Genomic DNA, 22,057 nt, shown 5'->3' on the forward strand with positions numbered 1-22,057 from the left:
CCCCCAGCACCCACAGTCGCCCCCCCAGGATCCACAGTTGCCCCCCAGACCCACAATTGCCCCCTCAGGTGCCCCCAGGTGCCCCCCAGGTGCCCCCCAGGTGTCCCCGCCCCCTCAGCAGCCGCTCTCGGCCGCCGGGCGCCGCCCCCGTCGCGATTGAGCCCTCGGGGGGGCCCGGGGGGGGCCGGGGACCCCCATCCGGCACCGCTGCCACCCCCGCCGCACCTCGGCCTGCACCTGCGGGGCGGCATGTCGCGACATGGGGCACCGCCCGCCGCGATAGGCCCCGCCCGCGCCGCGATAGACCACGCCCATCGCGATAGACGCTGCCCACGCCGCGATAGGCACCTCCCGCGGCGATAGGGCCCGCCCACGCCGCGATAGGCCCCGCCCACGCCGCGATAGGTCCCGCCCACGCCGCGATAGGCCCCGCCCATGTCGCGACATGGCGCACCTCCTTGTTGGTGAAGCAGTAGAGGACGCTGACCACCAGGCCCTGCTCGGGGGAGGGGGGACACGGCGACACTTTTGGGGGGGGGCCTGGCGCTTCCAATTAACCCCAATTAACCCTGATTAATCTCAATAAACCCTAATTAATCCAGATCAACCTAAATTAACCCGTATTAACACCAATTAGTCCAAATTCGCCGAAATCAACCCAAATTAACCCCAAATTAACCCCAAATTAACCCCTCAGGTGTGTCCCAGGTGTGTCCCTCACCTGTGCCAAGGTGAGCAGCAGGTGCAGGCACAGCCCGGCCAGCCTGACCCTCCCCAATTAACCAATACAGCACCAAATTAACCCCAATTAACCCAAATTAACCCCATTAACACCCTGATTAACCCCTCAGGTGTGTCCCAGGTGTGTCACTCACCTGTGCCAAGGTGAGCAGCAGGTGCAGGCACAGCCGGGCCAGCCTGACCCTCCCCAATTAACCCCAATTAACCCCATTAACACCTCATTAACCATTCAGGTGTGCCCCCAGGTGTGCCCCAATGTCCCCAGGTGTGCCACTCACCTGAGCCGAGGTGAGCAGCAGGTGCAGGCACAGCCGGGCCAGCCTGACCCTCCCCAATTAACCAATACAACACCAAATTAACCCAAATTAACCCAAATTAACCCCATTAACACCTCATTAACACCCTGATTAACGCCCCAGGTGTGTCCCTCACCTGAGCGGAGGTGAGCAGCAGGTGCAGGCACAGCCGGGCCAACCTGAGGCCGCCGCCGCCCTCGCCCTCCCCGGCCAGGGCGAAAATCACCTCGTGCACGCCCAGCAGGGGGATGAGCGTCAGCGTGGAGCGCGCCAACCTGGCACAGGTGGGACAGGTGGCACAGGTGAGACACCTGGGGACAGGTGAGACACCTGGGGACAGCCCCGGGGCGCGGGGATACACCTGGGGACACGCCCAAGGAGGTCTGGGGACCAGGTGTTCCCACTCTCGCCAGGTGTCCCCCAGTGTCCTCGCCTGTCCAGGTGTCCCCTCCAATGTCCACACCTGAGCGTGCGTCCCTACCTGAGCCCCGTGTCCCCCATGATGTCCTCGCCCGTCCAGGTGTGTCCCCCCCGATGTCCCCACCTGTGCAGGTGTGCCCCCCAGTGTCCCCACCCCCCCCCCCCCCGTGTCCCCACCTGTGCAGGTGCGTCCCCACCTGAGCCGCGTGTCCCCACTCATTCCAGGTGTCCCCACCTGTGCAGGTGTGTTCCCCCCAAAATCCCCGCCTGTGCAGGTGTGCCCCCCAGTGTCCCCACCCCCCCCCTCCCCGTGTCCCCACCTGTGCAGGTGCGTCCCCACCTGAGCCGCGCGTCCCTGTGTCCCCTTCCCCCCCAGTGTCCCCACCCATTCCAGGTGTCCCCACCTGTGCAGGTGCGTCCCCACCTGAGCCGCGTGTCCCCCCCAGTGTCCCCACCCCCCCCCCCGCGTCCCCACCTGTGCAGGTGCGTCCCCACCTGAGCCGCGTGTCCCCGCGCGGCACCTGCTGCGCGCGCACCTTGGCCACCAGGATGCGCACGATCCTCACGAACACCACGAAGTTCACCTGGCGCAGGTGCGACACACGCGGGCGTGACCCCGACGCGCGCGCACGGGTGCGGCACAGGTGTGGCACGGGCGCGGCACGGGTGCGGGCACAGGTGCGGCACACCTGGCTGACGTCACGCACCGCCACGGCCGCCAGGATGGGGCAGCGGATCAGCCACCACACGGGCGCCTTCTCATTGCGCTCCCAGCACCTGCGGGGGGGCGGGGCCTCGCTCAGCCACGCCCCCCGCTCACCTGAGGGACAGGTGTGGGGGGGGGGACGGGGCGGGTGAGGGCGGGGACTCACCCCTCGTTCTCGTACAGGTAACGCAGGATCACCCAGGGCACCACGAAGAGCACGGGCACACCTGGGGGGGGCACACCTGGTGAGGGGCGGGGACACACCTGGGGGGGGCGGGGACACACCTGGGGGGGCGGGGACACACCTGGGGAGGGGCGGGGACACACCTGGGGGGACACACATGGTGAGGGGCGGGGACACACCTGGGGGGGGGCGGGGACACACCTGGGGAAGGGCGGGGACACACCTGGGGGGGGGCACACCTGGGGGGGGGCGGGGACACACCTGGGGGGACACACCTGGGGGGGGCAGGGACACACCTGGGGGGGTGCACCTGGGGGGACACACCTGGGGGGGGGGGCGGGGACACACCTGGGGAGGGGCGGGGGGACACAAAGGTTCGGCAGGTGACACAGGTGACACAGAACATACAGGTGACGCACAGGTGACACAGGTAACGCAATAACACGGTAACGGTGACACACACAGGTGACACACAGGTGACAGTGACACAGGTGACAGTGGCACAGGTGACAGGTGTCTCACCCCATCCGAGGATGAGGAAGGCGGGCAGGCAGCTCCGGGTGGGCGTGGCCTCACACAGGTGACACAGGTAACACAATAACACAGTAACCCAGTGACACAGTGACACACAGGTGACACACAGGTGACACAGGTGACACGATAACTCGGTAACGCAGCGCCGCACAGAGGTGAGGGTGGCACGCACAGGTGACAGGCAGCACAGGTGACACACAGGTGACACAGGTGACATGATAACTCGGTAACGTGAGGGTGGCACACACAGGTAACAAGTGACACAGGTGCCACGATAACTCGGTAACGCAGCGCCGCAGTGAGGTGAGGGTGGCACGCACAGGTGACAGGCGGCACAGGTGACACACAGGTGACACAGGTGACACGATAACTCGGTAACGCAGTGACACAGTGACACACAGGTGACACAGGTGACACGATAACTCGGTAACGCAGCGCCGCACAGAGGTGAGGGTGGCACGCACAGGTGACAGGCGGCACAGGTGACACGCGGCCGCGTCCCTCACCCCAGCCGAGCAGCAGGAAGGCGGGCAGGCGGCTCCGGGCGGGCGTGGCCAGCAGCAGCCGCAGCAGGTACAGCCCCTCGGCCGTGGCCCAGGCGTAGTTGGCTCCCACGCAGTACTGCGCCAGGCTCTGCGCCACGCGGCACGCGGGGCCCGCCTGCGGCCACGCCCGTGTGTGCCACCCGTGCCACCCGTGCCACCCGTGCCACCCGTGTCACCTCCCTGGCCGCCGGCGCCCCCCTCCCCGGCCACCGCTCTGTCCCCTCCTGGACACTTCTGTGTCCCCTCTGTCCCCTCCCCGGCCACCTCTGTGCCCCTCTGTGTCCCCTCTGTCCCCTCCCTGCCGTCGCGGTGTCCCCTTCCGTCCCCTCTGCGGCCATTGCTGTCCCCTCCCCGACACCGGCACGAGGGGACGGCCGCCTCCACGAGTGTCCCCTCTCTCCTTTCAGCGTCCCCACCGCTGTCCCCTGGTCGTGTGGCTGTCCCCTCCCTCCCATGGTGTCCCTGCTGGTGTCCCTTGCCTGTCCCCAGCTGTCCCCTCTGTCCCCATGCTGTCCCCATGCTGTCCCCAGGTGTCCCCACACTGTCCCACCTGCTGTCCCAGCAGCTGCAGGGGGTGGCCCGGGTGCTGTCCCTCTGTCCCCATGCTGTCCCCAGGTGTCCCCAGTGTCCCACCTGCTGTCCCAGCAGCTGCAGGGGGTGGCCCGGGTGCTGTCCCTCCTGCTGTCCCTGTTGGTGGCCCGGGTGTGGCAGCAGCGCGTCCCGGCTCAGGATGGCGGCGGCGCGAAGAGCGAAGGACACGAAGAGGTTGGCGTGGATCAGGTTCCGCGTGCAGCGCAGGCGCCTGGGGACATCGGGGACATCGGGGACACTGGGGACACTGGGGACACTGGGGACATTGGGGACACTGGGGGCATTGGGGACATTGGGGACACTGGGGACATTGGGGGCATTGGGGGCATTGGGGACACTGGGGACACTGGGGGCATTGGGGACATTGGGGACACTGGGGACACTGGGGACATTGGGGACACTGGGGGCATTGGGGACACTGGGGACACTGGGGACATTGGGGACACTGGGGGCATTGGGGGCATTGGGGACACTGGGGACACTGGGGACACTGGGGGCACTGGGGACACTGGGGACATTGGGGACACTGGGGACACTGGGGACATTGGGGACACTGGGGACATCGGGGACACTGGGGACACTGGGGACACTGGGGACACTGGGGACATTGGGGACACTGGGGACACTGGGGACATTGGGGGCATTGGGGGCATTGGGGACACTGGGGACACTGGGGACACTGGGGACATTGGGGACACTGGGGACATTGGGGGCATTGGGGGATACGGGGGGCATTGGGGACACTGGGGGCATTGGTGACACGGGGACATGGGGACACGGGGACACAGCCCCAAGGTGTGACAGTGTCCCCAGGTGTCCCCAGGTGTCCCAGGTGTCCCCAGGTGCGTCCCCACCTGAGCACCAGGGACAGCGAGTACCCAAGGGTGTGTCAGTGTCCCCCAGGTGCGTCAGTGTCCCCCAGGTGTGTCACACCGCCCAGGTGTGTCCCCAGGTGTGTCCCCACCTGAGCAGCAGCAGCAGCAGCAGCGCCACCAGCAGCGCCACCAGGGACAGCGAGTAGCCGACGGTGTAGAGGAGGCGGAACTGCTCCAGCAGCCACACCTGGCGCTGAGGGGACACGGGGGACACCGGACAGGGGACAGGGGGACACCGGACAGGGGACAGGGGGACACCGGACAGGGGACAGGGGGACACCGGGACGCGGGGACACAACGGACGTGGCATGGGAACAGCACAGGACACGGGGACACAGGGACACGAGGACAGGGGGACACCGGGACAGGGGACAGGAGGACATGGGGACAGGGGGACAAGGGGACAGGGGGAGATGGCATGGGAACAGCACGGGACACCGGGACAGGAGGACATGGGGACAAGGGACACGCCATGGCACAGGGGACGCGGGACACGGGGACAGGGTGGGGGGACACGGGGCAGGGGGACAAGGGGACAGGGGGAGATGGCATGGGAACAGCACGGGACGCAGGGACAGGGGACAGGAGGACATGGGGACAGGGGGACACAGTGGGGGACGGAGGACATGGGGACAAGGGGACAGGGGGACAGGACGCGGCAGGGGACACGGCATGGCACAGAGGACACGGCATGGCACCGGGGACACGGGACGCGGGGCACAGCGGTGACACGGGGGGTGACAATGTGCCGGCACAGCGTGGCACCGGGGGTGACACGGGGGGTGACACGGGGGGTGACAATGTGCCGGCACAGCGTGGCACCGGCGCCACCCGGTGTCACGCTGCGCTCCGTGTGACACGCGCAGTGTGACACGCCCGGTGACACGGAGCGCGACACGGGCACGGGCGCGTGGCACCGCCCACGGGGGTGGCACCCGCGGTGTCACCGCGCTGTGACCTCGCTGCCACCTGCAGCGCCACAACGGCCCCGTGCTGTGCCCTCCCTGTCCCTTGGTTGTCCCCTCCCTGTCCCCGCCACATCCCCTCCCTGTCCTCCCCCATTGTCCCCCCATTGTCCCCTCGCTGTCCCTCTCCCTGTCCCCTCATTGTCCCCTCTCTTTCCCGCCTTTGTCCCTCCCAATGTCCCCTCATTGTCCCCTTCCTGTCTCCCCCAATGTCCCCTCCCTGTCCCCCCTTTATCCCTGCCCTGTCCCCTCCCTGTCCCCTCAGTGCCACCTCCCTGTCCCCTTATTGTCCCCTCCCTGTCCCCCCTTTATCCCCGCCACATCCCCGCCCTGTCCCCTCAGTGCCACCTCCCTGTCCCCTTATTGTCCCCTCCCTGTCCCCCCTTTATCCCCGCCACATCCCCATCCTGTCCCCTCAGTGCCACCTCCCTGTCCCCTCAATTTCCCCACCCTGTCCCCTCATTGTCCCCCCTCATTGTCTCCCCATTGTCCCCTCCCTGTCCCCTCTCTGTCTCCTCCCTTGTCCCCTCATTGTCCCCTTCCTGTTTCCCCCAATGTCCCCTCTCTGTCCCCTCCGTTGTCCCCTCATTGTCCCCTCTCTGTCCCCTCCCTGTCCCCTCTCTGTCCCCTCGCTGTCCCCTCGCTGTCCCCACCTCCAGCGGTGTCACCTGCGCCACGTCCTCGCACTGCGAGTTGTCCTGCCACGTCCTGCCGCTGTCGTCTGTCACCCACTGCCCGTCGGGGCCGCAGCGCCGCGCCACCAGCCCGCCCTGCACTGCGACACGGCTGTCACCTCCGTGCCACCTCCGTGTCACCTCCGTGCCACCCCGGCGCCGCCGCGGGGTCCCCTCCCCGGGGGTACCTCGGTGGTGCCAGGGCAGGTACCAGGGGCAGGGGACGGTGGCCGTGCTGTTGGGGACGGCGTCGCCCCAGCACGCGTACAGGTCGAAGCTGCGGTTGCACACGGGCCCTGAGGGGACAGAAGTGCCACCAAAGTGCCACAAAAGTGACGCCAAGGTGTCACCAAAGTGGCGCCAAAGTGCCGCCAAAGTGCCGCCAAGGTGTCACCAAGGTGCCGCCAAGGTGTCACCAAAGTGCCGCCAAAGTGTCGCCAAGGTGTCACCAAAGTGCCACCAAGGTGCCGCCAAAGTGCCCCCAAAGTGCTGCCAAGGTGTCGCCAAAGTGCCGCCAAGGTGCCACCAAAGTGCCGCCAAGGTGTCACCAAAGTGCCACCAAGGTGCCACCAAAGTGCCGCCAAAGTGCCGCCAAAGTGCCGCCAAAGTGCCGCCAAAGTGTCGCCAAAGTGTCACCAAGGTGTCACCAAGGTGCCGCCAAGGTGTCACCAAAGTGCCGCCAAAGTGCCGCCAAGGTGCCACCAAAGTGCCGCCAAAGTGCCGCCAAAGTGTCGCCAAAGTGTCACCAAGGTGTGGCCGAGGTGTGGGCGGGTGTGGGCGGGGTCTCACCTGCCGGGGGCGGGGCCAGGCGCAGGTGCAGCTCGCACGCCTGGCGGTACTGGCGCCACGCGACAACGGTGGCCTGGGCGGAGCGCTCCTGGGGACACGGGGGACAGTGAGGGGACATCGGGGGGGACAGCAGTGGGGACAGCAATGGGGACAGAGGGGACAGCAATGAGCAGGGGCGGAGCGCTCCTGGGGACACGGGGGACAGTGAGGGGACAATGAGGGGGGGACAAAAAGGGGACAATGAGGGACAGCAGCGGGGACAGCAATGGGGACAGAGGGACAGCAATGGGGACAGCAGTGGGGACAGCAATGAGCAGGGGCGGAGCGCTCCTGGGGACACAGGGGACAATGGGGACAGCAGAGGGGACACAGGGGACAATGAAGGGGGACATCAGTGGGGACATCAGTGAGGACAGAGGGGACAGCAGAGGGGACATCGTGGGGACAATCAAGGACATCGAGGGACGGGGGGGACAACGCAGGGACATCGAGGGGGACAGGGAGGGATGGTGGGGACATGGAGGGGACACCGAGGGACATCAGGGGACAGCGCGGGGGTCTCACCTCTGCTCCCGGCGGGCCGGGGGTCGCCACCTGCTGGCCCATGGTGGCCCTGAGTGGCCTCCGGTGGCCCCTGGTGGCCGCGGAGTGTGGCCGGTGTCCCCTCGACGTCCCCTCGGTGTCCCCGTGTCACCGGCGGTGGCTCCGCGCGTGGCTCTGTCACCCCCGGGTGGCACCGGCGGGGGCGGGCACCGCCCCTGGGAGGGGCCTCGGTGTCACCCGGTGCCACCCGGGGGTGTCCCATTGTCGCCGGGGGGGTCCCCCGTGTCCCCCGGTGTCACCCACGGGGGTCCCGGTGCCATCCACAGGGGGTCCAATGTCACCGAGGGGGGGGGGTCCCGATGTCACCCGGTGTCACCCGCGGGGGTCCCGGATGTCACCCGGTGCCACCAGGGCGTTTTCAGCGTCACCCGGTGTCACCCACCGGGGTTTGGATGTCACCAAGGGGATCCCCAGTGTCCCCCAGTGCCACCCGCGGGGGTCTCGGTGTCACTCAGGTGTCACCCAGCGTCACCAGGGGGGCCCCAGGTGTCACCCAAGTGTCCCCCAGTGTCACCCAGGTGCGTCACCAGTGTCCCCCACACCTGTCCCAGTGTCCCCCAGTGTCCCCCAGCACCCCCAAAGCAAGGGGGCGTGGCCCTAAACTAAAGGGGCGTGTCCCCAATACCCAGGAGGGCGTGTCCCCAAACACAAGGGGGCGTGTCCCAGCAGGAGGGGGGCGTGCCCATAACACAGAGGGGGCGTGTCCTCGTTGAAAGCGCGGTCCGCCCGTCCGCCAGGGGGCGCCAACCAGGGCGAAGGGGGCGTGTCCCCAACAGCAAGGGGGCGTGTCCCAGCAGGAGGGGGGCGTGCCCATAACACAGAGGGGGCGTGTCCTCATTGAAAGCGGGGTCCGCCCGCCCGCCAGGGGGCGCCAACCCCGACAAAGAGGACGGACGGACGGACGGACGGACGGAAGGACGGACGGACGGAAGGACGGACGGACGGAAGGAAGAAGGGTGGGCGTGTCCCGGCTCTCCACGCCCCCTCCCCGCTCTCCCGGTGACGTCATCCGGGCGCGCCCCCGCCGGCCGGCCGCGGCGCGATGGTGGCGGGCGCGTTCCCGCTGGCCAAGCTGCTGACGCTGGGCGCGCGCCAGCTCAGCCGCCCCCTGGCCGCGCGCATCAAGGCGGGGGCGCGCGCGTCGCCCTTCTTCCGCACGTACATCTGCCTGCCGCCCGCGCAGCGTGAGTGCGCCCGGGGACACGGGGGGACACACCCGGGGACACACCTGGGCTGGGGGGGGGGGGACACACCTGGGGACACGGGGGGGGGACACGGGGGGGACACACCTGGGGACACACCTGGGCTGGGGGGGGGGACACACCTGGGGACACGGCTGGGGACACGGGGGGGGGACAAACCTGGGGACACACCTGGGGACATGGGGGGGGCACGGGGGGGGGGACACACCTGGGGACACACCTGGGGACATGGGGGGGGCACGGGGGGGACACGGCTGGGGACACGGGGGGGGACATGGCTGGGGACACACCTGGGCTGGGGGGGGGGACACACCTGGGCTGGGGGGGACACGGCTGGGGACACGGCTGGGGACACGGGGGGACACACCTGGGGACACGGCTGGGCGGGGGGGGACACACCTGGGGACACGGCTGGGGGGGACACACCTGGGGACACACCTGGGCTGGGGGGGGGGGGACACACCTGGGGACATGGGGGGGGACACGGGGGGGGACACGGGGGGGGACACACCTGGGCTGGGGGGGGGGGACACACCTGGGGACACGGCTGGGGACACGGGGGGGGGGACACACCTGGGGACACACCTGGGGACATGGGGGGGGACAAACCTGGGGACACACCTGGGGACACGGGGGGGGACACGGCTGGGGACACACCTGGGCTGGGGGGGGGGGGGGACACACCTGGGGACATGGGGACACGGGGGGGGGGACACACCTGGGGACACACCTGGGCTGGGGGGGGGGGGGACACACCTGGGGACATGGGGACACGGGGGGGGGGACACACCTGGGGACACACCTGGGGACACACCTGGGGGACACGGGGGGACCCCGCTCCAGGCACCATTTGGGGGGTGCGACCCCCCCTTGGAGGGGTCATGGGGGCCTGGGGACACCTGGGGACACTTGGGGACATGGGGGGACACCTGGGGACACCGGGGGGGGTCTTTGGGGGGATCTGGGGGGAATTTATGGGTGAATTTGGGGGGGATTTTACGGGTGAATTTGGGGCGATCTGGGGATTAATTTGGGGGGGGGATCTGGGGTTGGTTTGGGGGGATTTGGGGCTGGATTTGGGGGGAATTTGGGGGTTGATTTGGGGGGGATTTGGGGCTGGATTTGGGGGAGATTTACCACCACTCCCCCTCTGCTGTGCCTCAGTTTCCCTCCCCATTCCCCATGCCTCAGTTTCCCCCCTGTGTTTCTCCGTGCCTCAGTTTACCACTGGCTGGGGGATGTTTTCTGTGCCTCAGTTTCCCCCCCCGTGTTTCTCCGTGCCTCAGTTTCCCCCCCCCGTGTTTCTCCGTGCCTCAGTTTACCACTGGCTGGGGGATGTTTTCTGTGCCTCAGTTTCCCGTTTCTCTCTCTGTGCCTCAGTTTCTCCCTCATTCCCGTTTCTGTGCCTCAGTTTCCCTTTCCCCGTGCCTCGGTTTCCCCGTTTCTCTCTCACTTTACCACCGGGCTGGGATGTTTCCTGTGCCTCGGTTTCCTCCATTTCCTTTCTGTGCCTCAGTTTACCACTGGGTGGAGATGCGCCCCAAGGTGCTCTCTCTCATTTCTGTGCCTCAGTTTCCCCGTTTCCTCTCTCCGTGCCTCAGTTTCCCTTTTTTGTGCCTCAGTTTACCACTGGGTGGAGATGTTTTCTGTGCCTCAGTTTACCCCCCGTGTTTCCCTCCCTCCGTGCCTCAGTTTACCACTGGGTGCAGATGCCCACCAAGGTGCTGTCACTCATTCCCCGTGCCTCAGTTTACCCCCTGTTTTTCCCTCTGTGCCTCAGTTTACCACTGGTTGGAGATGTTTTCTGTGCCTCAGTTTGCCCCCTGTTTTTCCCTCCGTGCCTCAGTTTACCACTGGGTGGAGATGCGCACCAAGATGTGCCTCAGTTTACCCCGTTTTCTCTCCCTCCGTGCCTCAGTTTACCACTGGGTGCAGATGTTTTCTGTGCCTCAGTTTACCCCCCGTGTTTCCCTCCCTCCGTGCCTCAGTTTCCCCGTTTCTCTCTCAGTTTACCACTGGGTGGAGATGCGCACCAAGATGTGCCTCAGTTTACCCCATTTTCTCTCCCTCCGTGCCTCAGTTTACCACTGGGCGCAGATGTTTTCTGTGCCTCAGTTTACCCCGTTTTTCCCTCCGTGCCTCAGTTTACCACTGGGTGCGGATGTTTTCTGTGCCTCAGTTTCCCATTCCCGTGCCTCAGTTTACCCCGTTTTCTCTCCCTCCGTGCCTCAGTTTACCACTGGGTGCAGATGCGCACCAAGATGCTGTCACTCATTCCCTGTGCCTCAGTTTCCCTTTCCCGTGCCTCAGTTTCCCCCCCGTTTTTCTCTCCCTCCGTGCCTCAGTTTACCACTGGGTGGAGATGCGCACCAAGATGTGCCTCAGTTTCCCATTCCCGTGCCTCAGTTTCCCCCCCGTTTTTCTCTCCCTCCGTGCCTCAGTTTACCACTGGGTGGAGATGCGCACCAAGATGCGCCTGCTGGGCTTCCGCGGCGCGGCGGTGAAGCCGCTCAACGAGGAGGCGGCGGCCGAGCTGGGGGCGGAGCTGCTGGGCGAGGCGCTCGTGTTCGGCGTGGGCGGGCTCTGCCTCTACCTCGAGTACCTGCGGCAGGCGGGGCAGGGCCGGCGGCGCGAGGAGCACCTGGACCGCGCCCTGGCCGAGCTCCGCGAGCACCTGGACGAGCTCCGCAGGGACCTGGAGGCGCTGCGGGGGCGGGCGGGGGCGGGGCTTGACGAGGGAGGGGCGGGGCTTGAGTTGGGCGGGGCGGGACACGCCCTGGGTGGAGCTGGAAGTGCTCAGGGAGGGGTTGGACACGCCCAGGGAGGGGCGGGGCAGAACCACGGAGGGGCGGGGCAGAACCAGGGACACGCCCAGGGAGGGGCGGGGCAGAACCAGGGAAAGGATGGACACGCCCAGGGAACCTCAAGCCACGCCCATGTAAGATCGGGACACGCCCAGTGTGAAGCGGGACACGCCCAGGGTGGAGCTGGACACGCCCACGGAAGCTCAGGCCACGCCCCCAGCAAAGCTGTGAATGGCGCTGCCGGATCAGGCCACGCCCCTGCTGTGACAGGCCACGCCCCCCCGCATTAAACCCGCTCTGTGTGTTCTGTTCTGTGCCTTTAAGGGGCGGGGCTAACGCGGAGGGTGGGCGTGGCCACTTTTGGCGTGGCCAACGCGATGGGGCGGGGCCCGGCAAGAAGGAGCGCCCTGATTGGTGGGAGGGTGCTGGTGGCCCCGTGGAGTGGGCGTGGCCACGCAAGCCACGCCCCCCAAACAAAATCATTTACATTTAATTTAAATTTTTCCCGTAAAAAAAAACCGTTTATTGGTGCAAATAAAGTGAAAAAACCCAAAAGTGACTTAAAAAAACACCCCAAAAACGGGGGTGGGGGAGGGGGGACGAGCGGGGGGAGGGGCTCCCCTTTCCGCCCTCCCCCCACGGTGACGTGCGTGGGGGGGGAGGGGCACAGTGTGGCACTAATTAATTAATTATTAACAATTAATAATTAATTAGTGAGGGTAAGGCACGGCCTGGGGGTGGGGGGGGAGGGGGTGAGATGGGGTGGGGGAGGGGCTTGGGAGGGGTCCGACCCCTCCCCCACCCCTCCCCAAAATTGTGGGCGTGGCCTGGTGGGGGGGGGGCGGGGTCAGGGCCGGTTCGGCTTCCTCAGCTCCGTCCGCAGCGCTGGGGGAGGGGGCAAAAAGAAAAAGTAAAAAAAAAAAAAAAAAATTATAAAAATTGGGGGAGGGGTCGTGGGGGGAGGGGTCATTGTGACCCCTCCCCCCACGGAGACCCCTCCCCAAAATTCCCCTCCCCCACCTTGGATGAGCTCCTCCTTCATTTTGTGCAGCTCCTTCCGAAACTCCTCCAGCAGCTCCTGGGGGGGGGTGGGGAGGGGGCGTCAGAGACCCCTCCCCAAATTTGGGACCCCCCCCCAAATTCCAGACGCCTCCCCAAATTTAGGACCCCCCCCCCCCCCCCCGAAATTCCAGACCCCTCCCCAAATTTGGGACCCTCCCCAAAATCCCAGACCCCTCCCCAAAATTCCAGACCCCCTCCCCAAATTCCGGATCCCCCCAGACCCCTCCCCAAATTCCAGACCCCCCCCCCCCCAAACCGGTACCAGTTTGAACCGCTCCAGGTCCAGCTCATTGTGGGGCTCGGGGGTGGCTGGAGTGGCCGATTTCATCCTGTGGGGGTGGTAAATAATTAAAATACTTAAAATAATTGCTTTGAGGACCCCCTCCCCAAAAAGAAGCTCCTCCCCAAAACTCACCTGGGCAAGGTGGAGCTGGATTTTTGCCACGGCCTCGGGACGGGCTCTGAGGGGTTAAAAAAAGGGGGTGAAGGGGGAGGGGTTGGACCCTTAAACCTCCCCCAGCCCCCACCAAAAAAGCCCCCTCCCCAAAAAAGCGCAAATCCGCCGCGTTTCCCCTTTAAGAACTACAACTCCCGTGGTGCCCCGCGCGCCCGCACCGTGCCCCGCCGCGCGCCCCCGCCGCGCTGCATGCTGGGGGATGGAGTCCGCGCGCTCACCCGGCGCCGGCCCCGCCCTCCTCTCGCCGGGCTCCGCCTCTTCCTGCGGGGGGAGATCCAAAATTGGGGGTGGGGGAGGGGCGGAGACCCCTCCCCAAATTAGGAACGGGGTGGGGGGGGTCGGTACTGACGGCGGTGACGTCATCGTCCCTTCTGGGCGATTCCGCGGCTTTTCTCCTAAAGGGGAGGGGAAAAGAGGAGGGGTCGGCGCGGGGGATTTGGGGAATTTGGGGGATTTGGGGATTTTTGGGGAATTTTGGGGAATTTTGGGGAAGTTGGGGAATTTGGGGAATTTTTAGGATTTTGGAAATTTGAGGATTTTTGGGGACTTTGGGGATTTTTGGGGAATTTTTAGGATTTCGGAAATTTGAGGATTTTTGGGGACTTTTGGGGACTTTTGGGGATTTTTGGGGAATTTTTAGGATTTTGGAAATTTGAGGATTTTTGGGGACTTTTGGGGAATTTGGGGATTTTTTGGGGAATTTTTAGGATTTCGGAAATTTGAGGATTTTTGGGGATTTGGGGGTTTTTGGGGCCCCCCCTCACCTGCGGGCCAGCATGGCGCTCATCTCCTCCATCAGCCCCGCCCCCGACTTTGGGGGAGGGGCCGAGGGGGCGGCCCCGCCCCCAGCCCCGGCCACGCCCCCGCTCGGGGGCTCGTCCTGGAGGGGGGGAAGAGGAGGATTGATTGATTGATTAATTAATTAATTAATTAATTAACTAGCCCCCCCACACACTTACATTGAGGAACCCTCCCCCCATTAATTGCGCCTCCCACGGTGTTGATAATTAATTAATTAATTAACCCCGCCCCGCTCTCACCTTGAGGGACCCCCCCATTAATTCCCCCTTATATGCTGTTAATTTAATTACCCCATTCATTAATCCTCTCGCCCTATTAATTACCCACATTATTTACCCCCACCCTCTTCATTAATGAATTAATTACCTCCCCACCCTGTTAATTAATTAATTCCCCATCCCAAGCTCACCTTGAAGGGCTCCCCCCATTAATTCCAAACCCACATTATTAATTAATTAACTAGTTAATTACTCCCCTCCACACACTCACCTTGAGGGACGCCCCCATGCTGTTTATTTAATTAATTTAATTTAATTTTTAAGAGGTTATTATTTAATAAATGTTCCAATAACCAATTAATTTAACAATTAATTTAATTTATTAACCCCTCCACACACACTCACCTTGATGGACCCACCCCGCAGTTTTTACTTAATCATTTAATCAGTTTAAACAATTTAATTTTAAAAACATGAATAATAAATGTTTCTTTAACCAATAAATTTAATTAATTAATTAATTAATTTATTATCCCCCCAGGACCACCCCCCCCCTCCGCCGCCACGCCCCTCCATAAATAATTTAATTAATTTAAGGGATTTAATTTTAGAAAAAAAATTTTAAAAAAAGAAAAAAGCTAAATTAATTACTTAATTCGCTTAATTAACGATTAATTAATTAATTAATTAACGATCACTCACCTTGGGCACTTTCCTGAGCTTGGCCCCCGCGATAGCGGCCGCGAACCCCGAGACCCCCCCGGGGACCCCCCCGGCCCCTCCCCCCCCCTCCGGGCCCGCCCCTCCCCCCAGGCCCGGCAGGGGCGGGGCCGGGGGGACCCCCGAGGGTGGGGGAGGGGGCCCGGGGGGGGGGGAGGGGGCCCCGGGGGGGGCGGGGGCCCGGGGGGCGGGGGGGGAGGGGCGGCCGGGGGTCCTGGGGGGGCAAAAATAGAAAAAAAATTGGGGGGAGGGGGCGGGGTTTTAAAGGGGAGGGGGCGTGGTCTCCGGGTATGGGGCGGGGCCAGCGGTGAAGCCCCTCCCCCCTCACCTGACCCGCGCCGCCTCGGGCTCCTCCATCACCCGGCCTGGGGGGGGGGGAGGGGAGGGGAGGGGTCAGCACCAAAATTTGGAGTTTTTACCCCAAAAAAAATTCGGGGTTCCCACCCTTAAAATTTGCGCTTTTCCCCCAAAATTTGGGATAAAAAATTCGGGGTTCCCACCCTTAAAATTTGCGCTTTTTCCCCCAAAATTTGGGATTTTCCCTCTCAAAATTTGGGATTTTCCCCTCTCAAAATTTGGGGTTCCCACCCTTAAAATTGCGCTTTTCCCCCAAAATTTGGGATAAAAATTCGGGGTTCCCACCCTTAAATTTGCGCTTTTCCCGCAAAATTTGGGATAAAAAATTCGGGGTTCCCACCCTTAAAATTTGCGCTTTTCCCCAAAAAATTGGGATAAAAAATTCGGGGTTCCCACCCTTAAAATTTGCGCTTTTCCCTCAAAAATTTGGGATTTTCCCTCTCAAATTTGGGATTTCCCCTCTCAAAATTTGGGGTTCCCACCCTTAAAATTTGGGGGTTCCTCCCCCAAAATTTGGGGGCCCCTCCCCCATAATCTGGGACCCGCCCCCTTAAAGTTTCGGGTTCCCGCCCACCTCAAAATTTGGGGGTTTTCTGCCCCTAAAAATTCAGGTCCCCACCCTTAAAATTTGGGGTTTCTTCCACAAAATTTGGGGACCCCCCCCCCGGTTCTCACCTGTCGGGGGGCTCAGGGGGGGCGGAGCCATCGGGGTCCGGCCAGGCCAGGGGGGTCCCTGGGGGGACATTGGGGGGGTTTGGGGACATTTGGGGATCAATTTGGGGTTGAATTTGGGGGGATTTGGGGGCTGAATTTGGGGGGATTTGGGGTTGGTTTTGGGGGGCTTTATGCCCGGATTTGGGGCTGATTTTGGGGGGCTTTATGGCTGGGATTTGGGGGGGATTTTGGGGGGATTTGGGGTTGGCTTTGGGGGGCTTTATGCCCGGATTTGGGGTTGATTTTGGGGGGCTTTATGGCTGGATTTGGGGGGATTTTGGGGGGATTTGGGGTTGATTTTGGGGGGGCTTTATGCCCGGATTTGGGGTTGATTTTTGGGGGGGGGTTTATGGCGCGATTTGGGGGGATTTGGGGTTGGTTTTGGGGGGCTTTATGCCCGGATTTGGGGTTGATTTTTGGGGGGCTTTATGCCCGGATTTGGGGGGATTTGGGGTTGATTTTGGGGGGCTTTATGCCCGGATTTGGGGCTGATTTTGGGGGGCTTTATGGCTGGATTTGGGGGGATTTTGGGGGTGATTTGGGGTTGGTTTTGGGGGGCTTTATGCCCGGATTTGGGGCTGATTTTGGGGGGGGTTTATGGTGCGGTTTGGGGGGATTTGGGGTTGGTTTTGGGGGGGCTTTATGCCCGGATTTGGGGTTGATTTTTGGGGGGCTTTATGCCCGGATTTGGGGGGATGGATTTGGGGTTGGTTTTGGGGGGGGGGTTATGGCGGGATTTGGGGGGGATTTTGGGGATGGATTTGGGTGGATCTGGGGTTGCTTTGGGCGGGATTTGGGGTTGGTTTTGGGGGATTGATGGCGGAATTTGGGGAGGGTCTGGGGTTGGGTTTGGGTGGGATTTGGGGGGGATTTGGGACTGATTTTGGGGGTGATTTATGGCTGGATTGGGGGGGGGGGATTGGGGGGTTGATTTGGGGGGCTTTTGGGGTTTGATTTTGAGGGACCTCGGAATGGATTTGGGGGTTTTGGGGTTGGCTTTGGGGGGGATTTGGGGGTTGAATTTAAGGGGGTTTTGGGGGTTGAATTTAAGGGGTTTTTGGGGTTTGATTTTGAGGGATCTCGGAATGGATTTTGGGGTTTGGGGGTTGAATTTAAGGCGGTTTTGGGGGTTGACTTTGGGGGGATTTATGCTGGATTTGGTACACAAGAAGGGGTCGTGGGTCTGGGGGTGTCAATGTGGGTCTGGGGGTCACACAGGGGGTCCGGGTGGGTCTGGGGGTGTCAATGTGGGTCTGGGGGTGTCACGGGGATTTGGGGGTCACACAGGGGGTCCGGGTGGGTCTGGGGTGTCAATGTGGGTCTGGGGGTGTCAATGTGGGTCTGGGGGTCACACAGGGGGGTCCGGGTGGGTCTGGGGGTGTCAATGTGGGTCTGGGGATCCCACAGGGGTCCCACAGAGGGTCTGGGGGTGTCAATATGGGTCTGGGGGTGTCACGGGGATTTGGGGGTCACACAGGGGGTCCGGGTCGGTCTGGGGGTGTCAATGTGGGTCTGGGGGTGTCAGAGCCCCCCCAATCTCACCCTGCTCGATGGCCTGCAGCGCCCTCAGCACGGCTGGGACATGGGGGGCTCAGGAGGGTCTGGGGGTGTCAGTGTGGGTCTGGGGGTGTCAATGTGGGTCTGGGGGTGTCAGTGTGGGTCTGGGGGTGTCAATGTGGGTCTGGGGGTGTCACGGGATTTGGGGACCCCCGCTCTCACCCTGCTCGATGGCCTGCAGCGCCCTTAGCACGGCTGGGACATGGGGGGCTCAGGAGGGTCTGGGGGTCTCACAGGGGTCTGGGGGTGTCAGTGTGGGTCTGGGGGTGTCAATGTGGGTCTGGGGGTGTCAGAGCCCCCCCTCTCACCCTGCTCGATGGCCTGCAGCGCCCTCAGCACGGCTGGGACATGGGGGGCTCAGGAGGGTCTGGGGGTGTCAGTGTGGGTCTGGGGGTGTCAGAGCCCCCCCCTCTCACCCTGCTCGATGGCCTGCAGCGCCCTCAGCACGGCGGCGGCGAACTGGGCGGCCTCGGGGGGGGGCGCCGAAGCTGAGCCCCCAGACCCGGCGCCCCTCGCGCCACTGGTGGAACTGGGGGGTGGCCTGGCTGTAGCGGAGCCCCCGCGAGAGGGGGCAGTTCAGCACCACCTGGGGGGGCAAAACGGGGGGGGCAGGGGCAGTTCAGCACCACCTGGGGGGGCAGGGGCAGTTCAGCACCACCTGGGGTCAGATACCCCCCCTAGGTACCCCCAGGTGTCCCTCCCATCCCCCTGACTGCCCCCAACCCCCCCCCAAACGCCCCCCAGGTGCCCCATAAATGCCCCAAACCCCCCCAAACCTGCCCAGATGCCCCTCAGCTGCCCCCAAACCCCCCCCAAACGCCCCCCAGGTGCCCCATAAATGCCCCCAAACCCCCCCCCAGGTGCCCCATAAATGCCCCCAAACCCCCCCAAACGCCCCCCCAGGTGCCCCATAAATGCCCCCAAACCCCCCCAAACGCCCCCCAGGTGCCCCCAAACGCCCCCCAAACGCCCCCCAGGTGCCCCATAAATGCCCCCAACCCCCCCCAAATGCCCTCAGGTGCCCCATAAATGCCCCCAAACCCCCCCCCAGGTGCCCCATAAATGCCCCCAAACGCCCCCCCAGGGTGCCCCCAAACCCCCCCAAACGCCCCCCCAGGTGCCCCATAGATGCCCCCAACCCCCCCCCCCCAGGTGCCCCATAAATGCCCCCAAACCCCCCCAAACGCCCCCCCAGGTGCCCCATAAATGCCCCCAAACTCCCCCCCAGGTGCCCCATAAATGCCCCCAAACCCCCCCAAACGCCCCCCAGGTGCCCCCAAACGCCCCCCCAAACGCCTTCAGGTGCCCCATAAATGCCCCCAAACGCCCCCCCAGGTGCCCCCCAGGTGCCCCCACCTGCTGCTCGGGCGGGGGGCGCCGCCCCACGATGCGGAAGGCGAGCGAGCCGGGCTGGTGGAACAGCTGCACACAGCTGGGGGGGCCGTGGGGGGGGGGCGCGCCCCCAGCCCCGCCCGCCGGGACCCCCCCCGCGGGCACCCAGAGCTTCTGCGCCTCGTCATAGAGCAGCACCACGGCCCGGGCCGCGCACAGGGCGCGCTCGCTGCGGGGGCACAGCGGGGTTAACCCAAAATTGGGGGAAAAAACCCCGAAATTGGGAAAAACCCCGAAAAAACGGCGAAAAAACCCCGAAAAAACGGCGAAAAAGCACCAAAAAACGGGGTTAAACCGCCCCAGAGAGCTCGCTGGGGAGGGGGCCGCGGGGTTGGAGACCCCCGGTACTGGGGAGCCCCGAAAATGGGGAGAAATCCCGAAAAAAACGGCGGAAAAAAAACCCACCAAAAAACGGGAAAAAAAACCACACCGAAAAATGGGAGAAACCTCGGGAAAATGGGGCTGGGAATGCAAAAACTGGGGGGTGGGGGCTGCCCCCGATGGGCTCAGACCCCCCCCCCCCCCCCCCCGAAATTGGGGACCCCCTCCCCTGGGGGGATTCCGAGCCCAGAAACGGGGAGAGAACCCCAAAAATTGGGGCTGGGGACCCCAAAAACGGGGAGAGAACCCCAAAAATTGGGGCTGGGGACCCCAAAAAACGGGGAGAGAACCCCAAAAATTGGGGCTGGGGACCCCAGAAAAGAGGGAAGAGGAGCCCCAAAAATTGGGAGAGAACCCCAAAACCGCCCCCCCCCCCCCTCCCCCCCCCCCCTTTTCCTTCCTCTTCTCCCCCGGGGCCGCCCCTCCCCCACTCCCAGTGCTCCCAGTAAAGCCAGAATCCGTCCCAGTATCGACTCCCAGCGCTCCCAGTGCTCCCAGTATCCATTCCCAGTTACACCAGTCCTACTTCCCAGTATTCCCAGTGCTCCCAGTGCTCCCAGTGCTCCCAGTATCAATCCCCAGCGCTCCCAGTAAACCCGGTACCAATTCCCAGTTACCCCAGTCCCAGTGCTCCCAGTGCTCCCAGTTCCGGATCCCAGTGCTCCCAGTATCGATTCCCAGCACTCCCAGTGCTCCCAGTGCTCCCAGTGCTCCCAGTTCCGGATCCCAGTGCTCCCAGTACTCCCAGCGCTCCCAGTATCCATTCCCAGTGTTCCCAGTTACCCCAGTACCGATTCCCAGTGCTCCCAGTGCTCCCAGTTCTGGATCCCAGTGCTCCCAGTGCTCCCGGTATCGATTCCCAGTGCTCCCAGTTCCAGATCCCGGCGCTCCCAGTGCTCCCAGTATCGATTCCCAGTGCTCCCAGCGCTCCCAGTTCCAGTTCCCAGTTACCCCAGTTCCGGGTCCCAGTGCTCCCAGTATAAATTCCCAGTGTTCCCATTGCTCCCAGTGCTCCCAGTATCAATTCCCAGTGCTCCCAGTGCTCCCAGTGCCACTTCCCGGTTTTCCCAGTGCTCCCAGTTCCGGATCCCGGCTCTCCCAGTATCGATTCCAGTGCTCCCAGTGCCACTTCCCGGTTTTCCCGGCGCTCCCAGTTCCGGATCCCGGCGCTCCCAGTGCCGCTCCCAGTACCCGCAGCCCCCGGTTCCAGTTCTCCCAGTGCTCCCAGTATCGATTCCCAGTTCTCCCAGTTGCTCCCCGCACCCGTTACCGGCGCCGCCCGCTGCCCCCAGCGCCCGTTACCGGCACCCCCGGGACCGCCCGCCGCCCGTTACCGGCTCTCCCAGTTCACCCCCAGTTCATCCCAGTGCCTCCCAGTACCGATCCCACTCGCTCCCAGTCCCTCCCAGTTCGTCCCAGTTCGTCCCAGTTCCCTTTCCCGGTTCTCCCGGTGCCGCTCCCCCGGTTCCCGTTAACGCTTCCGCCGGTGCCCCCAGCTCCGGTGCCCGTGCCCCCGGTGCCCCCGGTTCGCTCCCGGTCGCTCCCGGTTCCCCCGGTTCCCGTCCCCGTTCACCTCATGCTGGCGGCCGTGCCCGGTCCGGGCCCTTCCGGTGGCGGCGGGGAGGGGGGGGGGGGGCCGGACCCGCCGGTCCCGGCGAGAGGCCCCGCCCCCCCACGGGCATGGCCACGCCCCCACACGGGCATGGCCACGCCCCCAAGGCATGCCCCGCCCCCCACGGGTATGGCCGCGCCCCCACACGGACATGGCCACGCCCCCGAAGCATGCCCCGCCCCCATGAGTATGACCACGCCCACCGCCGGGCCACGCCCACCGCCCGGCCCCGCCCCTCCCGGGAACGGCGGCCGGGAAACGGCACCGGGGGGGGGCTCGCGGGACCAGTAACGACCCAGTGCCCTCCCAGTAACTCCCAGTAACGACCAGTGCCCTCCCAGTGCCCTCCAGTAATTCCCAGTATCGTCCAGTGCCCTCCCAGTAACTCCCAGTAATGTCCAGTGCCCTCCCAGTAACTCCCAGTAATGTCCAGTAGCCCCCAGTGCCCTCCCAGTAGCTCCCAGTGCCCTCCCAGTGCCCTCCCAGTATCGTCCAGTGCCCTCCCAGTAACTCCCAGTAGCTCCCAGTAACTCCCAGTAACTCCCAGTAGCTCCCAGTAACTCCCAGTGCCCTCCAGTGCCCTCCCAGTAATGTCCAGTGCCCTCCCAGTGTCCCCCCCGAACTCTCCAGTCCTGGACACTGGGAGTTACTGGGAGTTACTGGGAGGGCACTGGGAGTTACTGGGAGTTACTGGGAGTTACTGGGAGTTACTGGGATGTACTGGGATTTACTGGGAGTTACTGGGAGTTACTGGGAGGCACTGGGGGCACCGGGGGCACTGGGATTTACTGGGAGTTACTGGGAGTTACTGGGAGGCACTGGAAGGCACTGGGAGTTACTGGGAGTTACTGGGAGTT

The 22,057-nt window shown here is 64.0% G+C and overlaps 3 protein-coding genes across 3 annotated transcripts; 1 reads left to right on the forward strand and 2 right to left on the reverse strand.

Moving 5' to 3' along the window:
* Positions 1–114: 114 nt before the first annotated feature.
* On the reverse strand, positions 115–7,926 carry GIPR (gastric inhibitory polypeptide receptor). Its single transcript, XM_058822842.1, has 12 exons — positions 7,885–7,926; positions 7,321–7,408; positions 6,511–6,827; positions 4,982–5,085; positions 4,060–4,228; positions 3,388–3,541; positions 2,330–2,390; positions 2,165–2,234; positions 1,953–2,041; positions 1,174–1,312; positions 455–496; positions 115–237 (listed from the first exon to the last, which is right to left on the reverse strand). Exons 1-12 carry the CDS (start codon positions 7,924–7,926, stop codon positions 115–117), a joined length of 1,398 nt encoding a protein of 465 aa, XP_058678825.1.
* A 1,018-nt stretch (positions 7,927–8,944) lies between these two features.
* On the forward strand, positions 8,945–12,475 carry OPA3 (outer mitochondrial membrane lipid metabolism regulator OPA3). The gene is made up of 2 exons (XM_058822879.1): positions 8,945–9,107; positions 11,567–12,475. The coding sequence occupies exons 1-2, from the start codon at positions 8,966–8,968 to the stop codon at positions 12,217–12,219; spliced, it is 795 nt and encodes a 264-aa protein (XP_058678862.1). The 5' UTR covers positions 8,945–8,965; the 3' UTR covers positions 12,220–12,475.
* Positions 12,476–12,484: 9 nt separating this feature from the next.
* On the reverse strand, positions 12,485–21,311 carry LOC131570489 (vasodilator-stimulated phosphoprotein-like). The gene is given in 16 exon segments (XM_058822843.1): positions 12,485–12,814; positions 12,950–13,007; positions 13,254–13,320; positions 13,407–13,452; positions 13,607–13,709; positions 13,798–13,843; positions 14,213–14,328; positions 15,170–15,340; positions 15,343–15,393; positions 15,516–15,552; positions 16,220–16,277; positions 18,232–18,292; positions 18,294–18,401; positions 19,172–19,376; positions 21,162–21,208; positions 21,210–21,311. Coding segments are annotated over 16 exon segments (1,314 nt in total). The 3' UTR covers positions 12,485–12,776.
* Between the last annotated feature and the right edge of the window lie 746 nt (positions 21,312–22,057).

This window comes from Ammospiza caudacuta, chromosome 35, assembly GCF_027887145.1.
Source record: "Ammospiza caudacuta isolate bAmmCau1 chromosome 35, bAmmCau1.pri, whole genome shotgun sequence".
Classification (NCBI taxonomy): domain Eukaryota; kingdom Metazoa; phylum Chordata; class Aves; order Passeriformes; family Passerellidae; genus Ammospiza; species Ammospiza caudacuta.

Coding starts and splice junctions, on each gene's coding strand:
- OPA3 (XM_058822879.1), top strand. CDS start 8,966: ATGGTGGCGGGCGCGTTCCCGCTGGCCAAGCTGCTGACGCTGGGCGCG. Junction 9,108..11,566: donor CTGCCTGCCGCCCGCGCAGC/GTGAGTGCGCCC, acceptor TCCGTGCCTCAG/TTTACCACTGGGTGGAGATG.
- GIPR (XM_058822842.1), bottom strand. CDS start 7,926: ATGGGCCAGCAGGTGGCGACCCCCGGCCCGCCGGGAGCAGAG. Junction 6,828..7,320: donor CCTGGCCCCGCCCCCGGCAG/GTGAGACCCCGC, acceptor CTGTCCCCTCAG/GGCCCGTGTGCAACCGCAGC. Junction 2,042..2,164: donor CCATCCTGGCGGCCGTGGCG/GTGCGTGACGTC, acceptor CACCTGCGCCAG/GTGAACTTCGTGGTGTTCGT.